At 49.9% G+C, this 13,962-nt stretch overlaps 2 protein-coding genes across 3 annotated transcripts in view; both read left to right on the top strand.

Moving 5' to 3' along the window:
- Nucleotides 1–9,564, top strand: part of ITGA3 (integrin subunit alpha 3) — a 35,735-nt gene extending 26,171 nt beyond the window's left edge. The window contains exons 24-25 of one of the 2 annotated variants that reach the window (XM_050765656.1): nt 6,866–6,991; nt 8,226–9,564. In XM_050765656.1, the coding sequence (XP_050621613.1) occupies nt 6,866–6,991; nt 8,226–8,381 (282 nt within the window). In that variant the 3' untranslated portion in view covers nt 8,382–9,564. Of the gene's footprint in view, nt 1–6,865; nt 6,992–7,346; nt 8,056–8,225 lie in introns of those variants that run through there. The other variant, XM_050765657.1, reaches the window with a different exon arrangement.
- PDK2 (pyruvate dehydrogenase kinase 2) overlaps nt 1–13,962 on the top strand; it is a 254,121-nt gene that overhangs the window by 224,420 nt on the left and 15,739 nt on the right. The gene's annotated exons all lie outside the window — the stretch shown is intronic.

Genomic DNA, 13,962 nt, shown 5'->3' with positions numbered 1-13,962 from the left:
GCCAGGGCTGAGAACCACTGCATTAGCTTCTTTGATCTGCACACGTCTCCATGAAGAGTAGGGCTGGGATCGCTTCTCTATTTTATGGCTGAGAGACTGAGGCCTAGAGAGACTTGAGTGGCCTCCCCAAAGTGGCACAGCTTGTTGGGGGCTGGAACGTGGGCCTCCTGATTATCTCACCCATTGTCACATCCACTATGGACCTGTGAGCTTCTGGCCATAGGCAATATGTATATATAGAGAGAAAGGCAGGACATCTAGGCAGAACGGAGGGAAGTTCGACCGTGAGAACCTGGTCAGTATTGACAGATGATATCATCATCTACATGGCAGAAAAGATAATCAATGAAAAAGCTATTATTTTATTTTATTTTGCTTCAGAGACAGGGTGTCACTCTGTTGCCCCAGCTGGAATGCAGTGGTGTAGCCCCAAACTCCTGGGCTCAAGAAATCCTCCCACTTCAGCTTACTGAGTAGCTGAGACTACAGCCATGTGCCACGACGCCCAGCTAATTTTATTTATTTATTTAGAGACAGAGTCTCGCCCTGTGGCCAGGATGGAATGCAGTGTTGCAATCACTGCAAGCTCCACCTCCCTGGTTCATGCCATTCTCCTGCCTTAGCCTCCTGAGTAGTTGGGACTACAGGCGCCACCACCATGCCCGGCTAATTTTTGTATTTTTAGTAGAGACGGGGTTTCACCGTGTTAGCCAGGATGGTCTCGATCTCCTGACCTCATGATCCACCTGCCTCGGCCTCCCAAAGTGCTGGGATTACAGGCATGAACCACCGCGCCCGGCCTAATTTTTTATTTTTGGTAGAGATGAGGTCTCACTGTGTTGCCCAGGCTGGTCTTGAACTCCTGGTCTCAAGTAGTCCTCCCACCTCAGCCTCCCAAAACACTGGAATTACACCGGCCCAAAAAGCTATTAGACCCAATAAGAGAATTCAGGAAGTCCAAGAAGTCAAAAACAAGATCAAAATACCCAAACCCCTTAGGTTTCCTACATGCTATAGCAATAACCAATCAAAAGTATAGTTGAAAAGATCCCATTCAAATTCATCAGAAAAGTGATAGAGCATCTAGGAATAAATACAACAAGAAATGTGCAACAAAAACTTGAGTAATGGTTAGAAAAAAGTTAGTATTGTATTATCAAGTTGTCAGATCTTCCCACTCAAATTATTCCAGTCTCAGTAAGATTCAGGAAACTTAAAAAAGAAGTTCCCAAACTTGAATCTGAGTTGCATCTAGAAGAATAAATATAAAATTGCTTATAATTTGTTGTTAAAGGATGTAAGTGAAGATATGTGGGAGATACTTACAGGGAGATGAATACAGGGTTGGCTATGTACATTATTGTACATTTCCTAAGATAAATTATTGTAGTATAGAAGAGGTAGAAGAAGGGCCAGAAAGATCAGTGGAACAAAATAGAACTTTATGATACAGATGGCATTTTTAATCCATGGAGAAAGGTAGATTATTAAGTAGTGTTGGGAGAACCCATTTGGAAAATAAAGACAAACCTCTACCTCACACCATAAACAAAAATACAGAGTTAGATTAAATTTTTTTTTTTTTTTTTTTTTTTTTTTTTTTTTTTTTTTTTTTTTTTTTTTTTTTTTGAGACGGAGTCTCGCTCTGTCGCCCAGGGTGGAGTGCAGTGGCCGGATCTCAGCTCACTGCAAGCTCCGCCTCCTGGGTTCACGCCATTCTCCTGCCTCAGCCTCCCGAGTAGCTGGGACTACAGGCGCCCGCCACCTCGCCCGGCTAGTTTTTTTTGTATTTTTTTTTAGTAGAGACGGGGTTTCACCGTGTTAGCCAGGATGATCTCGATCTCCTGACCTCGGGATCCACCCATCTCGGCCTCCCAAAGTGCTGGGATTACAGGCTTGAGCCACCGCGCCCGGCCTTTTTTTTTTTTTTTTTGAGACGGAGTCTCGCTCTGTCGCCCAGGCTGGAGTGCAGTGGCCGGATCTCAGCTCACTGCAAGCTCCACCTCCCGGGTTCACGCCATTCTCCTGCCTCAGCCTCCGGAGTAGCTGGGACTACAGGCGCCCGCCTCCTCGCCCGGTTAGTTTTTTGTATTTTTTTAGTAGAGACGGGGTTTCACCGGGTTAGCCAGGATGGTCTCGATCTCCTGACCTCGTGATCCGCCTGTCTCGGCCTCCCAAAGTGCTGGGATTACAGGCTTGAGCCACCGCGCCCGGCCTTAGATTAAATATTTACATGTAGCAATTAAAACCTAATATGCGAGGATACAATATAGAGAACACTTTAATATAACTTTTAATTACGGAAAGAGTGAGCTATAAACCCAGAAGTCACAGGAAAATTTGGATAAATTAGACTCTGTGAAAATTTAAATCTGTATATAGCAAAAAGATAGTAAAGAACTAAAAGGGGCTGGGCACGGTGGCTCATGCTTGTAATACCAGCACTTTGGAGACTGAGGCAGGCAGATTGCTTGAGCCCAGGAGTTCCACACCAGCCTGGGCAACATGGTGAGACCTTATCTCTATAAATAAAAACAAAAATTAGCTGGGTGTGGTGGTGCGCACCTGTAGTCCCAGCTACTTGGGAGGTTGAGGCAGGAGAATCGCTTGAGCTCAGGAGGTTGAGGCTGCAGTGAGCCATGATCATGCCACTGTACTCCAGCCTGGGTGACAGAGTGAGACCTTGCCTCAAAAAAAAGTAAAAAAGAAACTAAATGGGCAAATGATATACTGCTTTTTAAAAATGTTTACAGCATATATGACAAAAAATTGATATGTATTTTTTAATATATAAAGGATATCAATAGGCGGCATACATGGGGTGAAATACAAATGTTCATCTTGCTCATAAAGAAATACAAATCATAGCAACAAGATTTTTCTTGCCTATCAGATTGGGAAATATTTTTAAAATTAATGCTGGCCAGGCGCTGTGGCTCACACCTGTAATGCCAGCACTTTGGGAGGCCAAGGCGGGTGCATCATTTGAGGTCAGTTCAAGACTAGCCTGGGCAACATGGTGAAACCCCATCTCTATTAAAAATACAAAAATTAGCTGGGCGTGGTGGTGCATGCCTGTAATCCTAGCTACTCAGCAGGCTGAGGCAGAAGAGTCGCTTGAACCTAGGAGATAAATGTAGTGAGCCAAGATCGCTCCACTGCACTCCAGCCTGGGTGACAGAGTGAGACTCTGTCTCAACAACAACAACAAAAGAATAATGCTGTCTGATGCTGATGAGGTGGAGGGAAATGCTATTGACTTGGATGATGAATTGGTAGATCCTTTTAGGAGATGAAGTTTTCAATGTCTATTAAAATTTAAAGTGCCCATTTCCTTAGATCCAGCACATGAGAATATATTGTAAGGAGCTAATAGGACGAGTATACAAAGATAAATATATGGGGATATTTTCGAGAATTATTTATAATGGCAGAAAACTGGAAACAATCTAAATGTCTTTCAGTAGGAGATTGGTTCAATAAATTATGGTACATTTCCTTCAATGACTATGCAGTCCTCAGAAGAGATTAGGCTGATCATTATCAATTGACCTGAAAAGATGATGCTATTAAGTGAAAAAAACAGGTCGCTGGCTAGGCATGGTGGCTCGGGCCTGTAATCCTAATACTTTGGGAGGCCAAAGTAGGAAGATCACTTGAGCCTAGGAGTTTGAGGCTATCCTGGGTAACAAAGTGAGACCCATCTCTACAAAAAAAAAAAAAAAATCTAGAAATGATCTGGAAGTGGTGGCACGTGGTCCCAGCTACACTGGAGGCTGAGGCAGGAGAATCACTTGAGCCCAGGAGGTGGAGTCTCCAGTGAGTCATGTTTGTATTACTGCACTCCAGCCTGAGCAACACAGTGAGACTGTGTCTTAAAAAGAAAAGAAAGAGGCTGGATGCGGTGGCTCACGCCTGTAATCCCAGCACTTTGGGAGGCTGAGGCAGGTGGGTCACCTGAGATCATGAGTTTGAGACCAGCCTGGCCAATGTGGTGAAACCCTGGCTCTACTAAAAATGCTGGGGTGGCGAGCACCTGTAATTCCAGCTACTCGGGAGGCTGAGGTAGGAGAATTGCTTGAACCCAGGAGATGGAGGTTGCAGTGAGCCAATATCGTGCCACTGCACTCCAGCCTGGGCAACAGAGCAAGACTCTATCTAAAAAAAAAAAAAAGAAGAAGAAAGGAAGGAAGGAAGGAAGGAAAGAAGGAAGGAAGAGAGGGAGGGAGGGAGGGAGGTTGCTGAAGAGTGTATGTGGCATGATCCCATTTATGTAGATCATATTATTCCATATTTAAAACTATGCAAAGAGATTCACCAGAGATTACAGAGACAGTAATTTCTTTTTTTTTTTTTTTTTTTTTGAGACGGAGTCTCGCTCTGTCGCCCAGGCTGGAGTGCAGTGGCCTGATCTCAGCTCACTGCAAGCTCCGCCTCCCGGGTTCACGCCATTCTCCTGCCTCAGCCTCCCGAGTAGCTGGGACCACAGGCGCCCGCCAGCTCGCCCAGCTAGTTTTTTTTGTATTTTTTAGTAGAGACGGGATTTCACTGTGTTAGCCAGGATGGTCTCGATCTCCTGACCTTGTGATCCACCCGTCTCAGCCTCCCAAAGTGCTGGGATTACAGGCTTGAGCCACCGCGCCCGGCCCGGAGACAGTAATTTCTAGAGATTAAAATTACTGGGAACCAGCTGGGCATAGTGGCTCATGCCTGTAATCCCAGCACTTTGGGAGGTCGAGGTGGGTGGATCACTTGAGGTCGGGAGTTCAAGACCAGCCTGGCCAACATGGTGAAACCTGTCTCTAGTAAAAATACAAAAATTAGCCAGTTGTGGTGGTGGGCACCTATAATCCCAGTTACTCAGGAGGCTGAGGCAGGAGACTTGCTTGAGCCCAGGAGGCAGAGGTTGCAGTGAGCCGAGATTGTGCCACTGCCTGGGCAACAGAATGGAACTCTGTCTCAAAAAAATATATATGGCCGGGCGCGGTGGCTCAAGCCTGTAATCCCAGCACTTTGGGAGGCCGAGACGGGCGGATCACTAGGTCAGGAGATCGAGACCATCCTGGCTAACACGGTGAAACCCCGTCTCTACTAAAAAATACAAAAAACTAGCCGGGCGAGGTGGCGGGCGCCTGTAGTCCCAGCTACTCCGGAGGCTGAGACAGGAGAATGGCATAAACCCGGGAGGCGGAGCTTGCAGTGAGCTGAGATCCGGCCACTGCACTCCAGCCTGGGCGACAGAGCGAGACTCTGTCTCAAAAAAAAAAAAAAATATATATATATATATATATATAAATATATATTATATATTTATAATATAAAAATATATACTATATAATATATATTAATGTTTAATATATATTTAATATATATTATTTAATAATATATTAAACATATTTATATTTAATAATATATTCAATATATTTACAATATATCATATATGGATATATATTATATATCTAACTGGGAACCTTTAGTTTTCTTTATATCATCTGTATTTTTTAAAAAATCATCAAAATAATTTTAAAAGAAGTGAAAATCATGTATAGTCAGAACAAACACGGCTGGGTGCAGTGACTCACACCTGTAATCCCAGCACTTTGAGAGGCCAAGGCAGGTGGATCACCTGAGGTCAGGAGTTTGAGACCAGCCTGGTCAACATGGTGAAACCCCATCTTTACTGAAAATACAAAAATTAAATGGGCATGGTGGTGCATGCCTGTAATTCCAGCTACTTGGGAGGCTGCGGCAGGAGAATTGCTTGAAGCTGGGAGGAGGTGGTTGCAGTGAGCCGAGGTTGCGCCACTGCACTCCAGCCTGGGCAACAGAGCAAAACTCCATCTCAAAAACAAACAAAAACAACTCATATACACACACATCCATATTTATCTCCATTGTAGGGGAAGAAAAAGAATGGGACTATCGGCCAGGCACGGTGGCTCACGCCTGTAATCCCAGCACTTTGGGAGGCCGAGGTGGGCGGATCGCCTGAGGTCGGGTGTTCGAGACCAGCCTGACCAACATGGTGAAACCCCGTCTCTACTAAAAGTACAAAATTAGCCGGGCATGGTGGTGCACGCATGTAATCCCAGCTCTTCTGGAGGCTGAGGCAGGAGAATCACTTGAACTTGGGAGGCGGAGCTCGTGGTGAGCCGAGATTGCGCCTGGGCAACAGAGCGAGACTCTATCAAAAAAAAAAAAAAAAAGAATGGGACTATATGCTATGAATTCTTTGTGGGGTTTTTTTGGTGAATATTTATGGAGTGCTTGCTGTGTAGCAGGTGTTGCTGTAAGCAGTTTTCTTATATCAAACACACTTAATTCTCCCCAGCAACCTATGAGATAGGTATTATTCCCATTTTACAGATGAACAACAGAGAGGTTAAGTAACTTGCCAAGGTCACACAGCTCATGAATAGCAAAGCTGGGCTAGAACCCAGGTAGTCTGGCTCCAGCACCCCTGCATTTGGCCGTTCTGCTGTTCTATGAGGTAGGCATTATGATCCCCCTCATCAGATAGCAGAAAGCATGAGATTCAGAGGGGTGCAATTACTTGTCCAAGGTCACACAGCTCGTCAGGGAAGCAGCTGGTACCCAGGCCTAGAGGTGTAGGTCACACGTTCAGACTCCAGGCCACCTCTGAGATCTGAGGCTGCTCCTCTGGGGTCAAGTCTGTGCCTGGGAGAAGCAGGAAGGACCACTGGACCTACCGGTAGTGAGGCAGGCAGAGACTTTTTCCAGTCCCAGGCTGCCCCCTACTGGCAGCAGGACAAACAGCAGGTGCCTGGGCCCAGCTGGGATAGGAAGGCGGAGGATGGGCCTAAGCGGGCCTAAGGAGGGCTGAGTCCTCCTCTCCCCTCTGCAGTTCTCCGTGGACGTTGACTCGGAGCTGGTGGAGGAGCTGCCGGCTGAGATCGAGCTGTGGCTGGTGCTGGTGGCCGTGGGTGCGGGGCTGCTGCTTCTGGGGCTGATCATTCTCCTGCTGTGGAAGGTTAGTAGCCCAGCCCCACTCCTGCTCCGGGACCTTCACCAGCACACTCACCAGCCCTTCCTCCAACCCACCTCTCACCATCCCGGTCCTCCCTTCCATCTCACCGCCGCCCTTCCTCCCTGTCCTCTCCACCTTCTCCCACCAGCTTACAGGCTCACCCCCGGCCTAGGTTAGTGGGGGAAGCTGCAAGCTGGAAAGGGGGACCCAGGAGCTCTGGCTTCTGACCACACCACCAAGCTGGGACTGAGCCCCAGCCCCCAGGCTCCCCAGCCCTAAGCCCCAGTCCACGAGTGCTGCTGGTGAGGACAGCCCAGCGCCCCCCTGATGGCCCATCCCCACCTCCTCCCCTCCGCAGTGCGGCTTCTTCAAGCGAGCCCGCACTCGCGCCCTGTATGAAGCTAAGAGGCAGAAGGCGGAGATGAAGAGCCAGCCGTCAGAGACAGAGAGGCTGACCGACGACTACTGAGGGGGCAGCCCCCCATCCCCGGCCCACCTGGGTAACATGGCCTCCGGGCCCCCTTCCCCGAGCCCCACAGCTGGCCGGGCCTCTGACTCTGTCCTGTCCGCTCCTCTTCCCTTATGGGCCTGTTCTGACCTCATTCTGTCCCCACCACCACCTCAAAGATCAGGCCACTCTGACTCTCCCTCCAGCCCCCTGGTCTGGCTTTCATCAGCCTTCCCCTGAGCCCCTTGGTGACTTGGAACCCCTTCAGGGAGCCATAAAACCCTCTCTGTGATGACCTTGCTTTCTGGGGATTGGAACAAGGTCAAGGGCAAGGCCAGGCCCCATCTCTAAACCACAGGCATGTGCAGAATAATTCTATGCTCGCATTTCCACCCCTAGGGAAGGAGGGGAGCAGTAGAGACCCTCCTCCTGGGAACTAGCCTGTTTCCTCCTGAGCAGCCCTTCCAGGATAACAAGTGGACCCACTCCCAACATTGTGATTAGCGTAGACGGCCAGTCTTCCTGGCCATTCCATCCACTGTCTCTGCGGCTGCCCTCCGTCTCCATCTGCCTCTTCCTCTCCTCTCTGCCTTCCTCAACTCCTCCTTCCTCTGGGGCCTGGGGTGGAGAAACTCATTCTCCATATCTCAGTGCAGGGAGATGGGATGTGTTCCGTCAAAAGTTCTGGCTTTGAGGAGTTCTGGGTGGGAGGGGGAGAGGCCTGGCACTCCTTCCTGGCGGCTCAAACTCTGGACTCTAATGTTCTTTCTCTTCTCCCTCCAACTCCAGTGTGACTTCTTTAAGAGGACCCGCTATTACCAGATCATGCCCAAGTACCACGCGGTGCGGATCCGGGAGGAGGAGCGCTACCCACCTCCAGGGAGCACCCTACCCACCAAGAAGCACTGGGTGACCAGCTGGCAGACTCGGGACCGATACTACTGACATCCTCCCTGATCCCGCCCCCTCCTCCCCCAGTGTCCCCTTTTTTCCTATTTATCATAAGTTATGCCTCTGACAGTCCACAGGAGCCATCGCCTTTGGCTGGCAGCGGCAGGCTTAGGCACATACACCTCGTCAAGTGCACGCACATACTGTCTGGCCCTGGGGATCTCCCTGCAGGAGGGCCAGCGCTGTGGACCTTACAAGGCCGAGCACACTGCGGTCCTGTGCCCTAGACACACGTGGGGCCCACTGCTTGTGGACTGTGCTGGCACATCATGGATGGTGCATGGGCTCGCCGTGTCTCAGCCTCTGCCTGCGCCAAAACAAGCCAAAGAGCTTCCGGCCCGAGCCGGGAGGAAAAGGCCCCTGCAATGTGGTGACACTTCCCCCTTTCACACTGGATCCATCTTGAGCCACAGTCACTGGATTGACTTTGCTGTCAAAACTACTGACAGGGAGCAGCCCCCCAAGCCCCGGCTGGTGGGCCCCCACTGCCACCCATGCCAGAGAGCCGGGGTCCTGCCTAAGGTTGTCCATGGGGGCACTTGCAGGACCTGACATGCTCTACCCAACAGCAAAGGAACTAGAAAGAAGGTCCCAGAATGGCTTTCGTTCCTGCATCTCTGTGAAGCCTCTCTCCTTGGCCACAGACCAAACTCGCAGGGAGTGCAGTCGGAACGAACAAAGACAGGCAAATGGCGAGGTAGCCTGGGCTCGCTGTGCTGGGACTGCCCTGGGGGCACGGCGGATCCGCCACAGAGAGGAGGGGAACAATTCTGGGCCAGACAGATGTTGGGAGGATACAGAGGAGATGCCACTTCTGACTCACCACTACCAGCCAGCCTCAGAAGGCCCCAGAGAGACCCTACAAGACCACGGAGGGAGCGACGCTTGAATGTAGAACAGGCAGCTGGCCATGCACTGGGGTCCTAGAGGTGGAGTTCTTAGCTATCCTTGGCTTTCAGAGCCAGCCTGGCTCTGTCCCCTCCCCCATGGGCTGTGTCCTAAGGCCCATTTGAGAAGCTAAGGCTAGTTCCAGAAAACCTTTCCTGACCCCTGCCTGTTGGCAGGCCCACCCCCAGCCCCTTCCATGGTACTGTAGCAGGGGAGTGCTCTCCCCCTCCTCGTGCCTTCTTTGTACATAGGCTTCTCACGGCAACCAATAAACAGCTCCCAGTTTGTATGCAGCTGCATCTGCTTCCACCCACTCCCCAGCCTTTACCAACCCCGGGTCAGTGGATGATGATACCATCCAGCCAACACCTAGGTAGATGAAGCCAGGTCTGGGGACTTGCGGGTTTGAGGGTAAAGATTGATGGAGGTGACCGGGTGCAGTGGCTCACGCCTGTAATCCCAGCACTTTGGGAGGCCAAGGCATGTGGATCACGTGAGGCCAGGAGTTCGAGACCAGCCTGGCCAAAATGGCGAAACCCTGTCTCTACTAAAAATACAAAAGTTAGCTGGGTGCAGTGGCACATGCCTATAATCCCAGCTACTTGGGAGGCTGAAGTAGGAGAATCACTTGAACCCAGGAGGCAGAGGTTGCAGTGAGCCAAGATCGTGCCACTGCACTCCAGCTTGGACGACAGAGCAAGACTCCATCTCAAAGAAAGAAAAAAAAGATTGATGGAGGTGACGCCGGCCCCTGCTCTCAGAAATCCTCCCATCTAAGAGTCTGTCATGAGGGGTGAGCCCTGGGGGACCTGGATGGAACCCAGAACGCCTTCTTGGAGGACAGTGCGCTGACCCTGGGGAGGAACAGGCAGGCAGAGGTGGCAACATGCAGGGTCAGGAAGAGGCAAAAGCTACTCAGCTATAGGAAGAGGCAGTCCTGGCAGGCTGTGGAGGGAGGAGAGCCCTCAGTCAGGCTGAATTCAAATAAGGGACTGCTTTTCTGCCTTGGTTTCCCCACAACCACCACCAGGCGCCAAGAAGAGATCAGAAGGTAAACCACTGATCCAAGGCTGCAGAGACTGAACTGTCACAATGTTCAGCCTCCAGGAGCTGAGAGCTCTGGTCTTTTGGAAGCTCCTTGGGAGTGTCTGAGCGCCTGGCTTACACGGCCACAGCATGTGGATCAAGCCTTCACTTTGCTTCCTGCCATGTCCGGGGTTCCCAAAGCAGCTTCCTCCTCTGCCCTTGGTTTGTCCCCTCCACACAGGCCTGGGGAATGGAGTAAGGCCGTTCCCCCTGTGACCTCTGTGAGCTGGAGCGTGGCCTAGGTCCTTCTGTTAATTTTCCTCAAGGCTGTGAACTTTGGTAAGACTTCACTGGAGGCTGGAAATTGCTACCCAGAGAAGCCCAGAGGTAGAAGCCAGGTCAGGTATGCTCAGAGCTCACAGACCCAGGCTGTTCTGGGAGGCCCACCTGATGCCTGGGTGCCTCCCAGCCTCCTCGTGGTGGCAGCTGTCTGCCCCACCTCCCTCCACCAGTGCTCAGCTCACAACAGGGTTCGGGGCCCAATGTGTGCCCCTTTCCCCCTCCTCATTTTCTGTGCCTGGATTTGCCCCTTCCCAGGGTGACTGACAATGGAATGTCCACTTTCCCCAGGAAAACCGTAGCCCCTGCCCGGAGCTGCCAGGCTCTCAGAACCCAGTGAGTGGAGACGACACTTTATTTTCTAGAATCTGGAATCCACTTCTTTGGGCATAACACGTGTGCGTTGTCAAAGCTTGGCCCAGTCTTGTGCTTACAGCCACTTACTGCTTAAGACAGGGGTGTTTACACATTCCTCTGGCCAGTTTCACAGACCCCCCAGTCTCCTGTCAGCCACTGCTTGAGGAAGACCCCCCCACACACACACACACTCTTGAGGATAAGTCATTTTCAGAACTAGCATAAGCTACATATTATGAAAGAAACATAACTGGCAGAGATGTAGCAATGCCCGCTGTAAAAGAACCCTCTGCAATGCCAAGTTTTTTGAGCTCCTTGGAGAGTCCCCCACCAACCCATGTTACACATATAGTGGGAGATTTGGGAATCGGGGGGCAGGGTGCGGTTTACCTCGGCATTACCTAACTAAACTTGACTATGATGTACCACATCACACCACTGTTGTTAGCACCCTGCAGCAGGCTCTGCAGAAGGAATTCTTATCCAAGCACAGAGCCCACATTGTGGAAGTCCAGCCTAAGGTGAGGGTCATGGGAAATCTCTTTCCCTCTCCTACACCTAGCCTTAGAGGCCATGGTCTTTTCCTTGTTACTTTAATTTTGACAATAACAGCAATAGCTACCATTTATTGCTAGGCACAGAAATAGGCCTCTTTTTTTTGAGATAGGGTCTCACTCTGTCACCCAGATTGGAGTGCCATGGCACGATCATGGCTCTGGTTCACTGCAGCCTTGACCTCCTGGGCTCAAGCAATCTTCCTACTTCAGCCTCCCAAGTAGCTGGTACTATAGGTACCTGCCACCACACTCAGTTAATTTTATATTTTTTGTAGAGACAAGATCTTGCTATGCTGCCCAGACTGGTCTCAAACTCCTGGACTCAAGCAATCCTCGTACCTCAGCCTCCCAAAGTGAGGGCCAGGTTTTTTGTACGTAATATTCTATATATTCTTCTGTGTACTTGAAAACTGCACTCACCAGCATCATCAATCACGTCCTAATTGCTAGCCCACTGGATGTTTGGTGGTTCTCTGGAATATCTCTGCGGTATGCTCCCCTGCTCACCGTGTCTTCTTTTTCACCCTGTCCTCCCTACTACATGCTGAGCACTGCCTGATGCTGGAGATAGAGCAGTGAACAAGACAGATACAACACCTGCCCTGCCCTCATGGAGCTTAAAGTCTAGCAGGAAAACAGATCAGTCAGCAAACAATTTTCACTTAATTGATAAGAGCTACCATCAGCTCCTTTTAACCCCTCCTTCCTGGATTTGTCCAGGTAGCTTTCAGCCAATCCCTTTCCTCAAAAAGGTACCTGTTTCACGTGTCCTGATCTTTCCTTGTCCTCCCTTAAGGGGCCTTGTGGGTTCCCAGTCTGGATGACAGTGACCCAGACTACAAATATTTGCTAAGATCAGGAGATCTAAGGAGCCCTTGAAGGGAGCCTATGACCCAGCTTGGTAAGATCAGGGAAGGCTTCCAGGAGGAAGGGATGCCTAAGCAGCTGAGACCTGAAGAATGGGCAGGTGAAGCTGGGAAGAAAGAATGATCCAGACAGAAGAGATGCATTTGCAGTGGCTTAGAGATTAGAGGCTGGTTCAAGGCAGCAGACAGGCATGGCTGGGAGCTGCGTGGGGGAATGGAGAGAGAGGAGTCTGGAGAATTAAGCAAAAGCCAATTGTGTGACAACCGGAAAGGCTCCGGTAAGAAGAAGAGAGCCATTGGTGGCCAGGCACAGTGCCTCATACCTGTAATCCCTGCACTTTGGGAGGTTGAGGTGGGCAGATCACTTGAGTTCAGGAGTTCAAGACCAGCCTGGCCAACATGGTGAAACCCTGTCTCTACTAATATTACAAAAATTAGCCAAGTGTGGTAGTACACGCCTGTTATCCTAGCTACTTGGAAGGCTAAGACAGGAGAATCGCTTGAACCTGGGAGGAGGAGTTTGCAATGAGCCAAGGTTGTGCCACTGCACTCCAGCTTGGACGACAGAGTGAGACTCCATCCGAAAAAAAAAAAAAAATAGCCCATTGAAAGGCTGTGAGCAAGGAAGTAATAAGGTCAGATTTGCAGTTGACAATGATCCGAGTCTTGGCTTTCTTATCTATGAAATGAGGCTAAGAATAATAAAATAGAGAATTAAATGAGATAATGTCTGCAGACAGTGCCTGGCATATAGCTTATTCTTCTTCCAGCTAAGAGGCCCTTCCATTTGCGAAGTTTGTGAGGTCTGTATTACAATCATATTCAGTTATAGCTAATTATTTACTTATGTAGCTATCTCTGAAACGTAGAAATGAAATCATTGAGGAAAAAGGCCATTTCTTGATCCTGTCTGTGTTCTCTGTTCCCAGCAGAAAGCCTAACACATTTTAGGCTAATGTCACCGAGCAAAGAAAGCATCAAAGTGGCGGGTCGGGCCCTAAGCCCACGATCGGCCACAAGAGGGCGCATCACGTTTTCTCCAAGGGAAGCGGGGCTGCTGATGAAGGACGGGCTCCCGGCCCCCCAGAGACACTTCACCTCCTGGGATCTTGCTTTAAGGAAGCCCGGTGCGAAGGAGGTGGCTTTCTCAGGTGGTCGCGCTAGATGTCCAAGGCTTTATGTTCGGTCAGATGAGCTATATAATAAAATGAAAGTGTTAACTGGCATGGACGATAACTGCCGCCTCCACCGCCACTAGTCGTGACGGTTTTTACTCTGGATGTTTTTCAATTGGAAAAGCAAACTCCACCTTTTCCTGAGCCGCTCGGATCTTTGTGGAAGTGGGTGGGCTGCACATATACGGGACGGATTCGTATAGGCTTGCACCCTGGTTCCGAATTTTGCAAATATTCGCAGTCTGGGTCACTGTCATCTGGACTGGGAATCCCCAAGACCCGTTAAGGGAGGGCAGGTAAAGATGATGACAGGTGAAACAGGTACCTTTGAGTTGGAGGAAAGGGATTGGTTGAAAGCTACCTAGAC

Source organism: Macaca thibetana, chromosome 16 (genome assembly GCF_024542745.1).
Source record: "Macaca thibetana thibetana isolate TM-01 chromosome 16, ASM2454274v1, whole genome shotgun sequence".
NCBI lineage: Eukaryota > Metazoa > Chordata > Mammalia > Primates > Cercopithecidae > Macaca > Macaca thibetana.
Note: the sequence above shows the minus strand (reverse complement) of the source record. Positions and strands in the feature narration are given on the sequence as shown.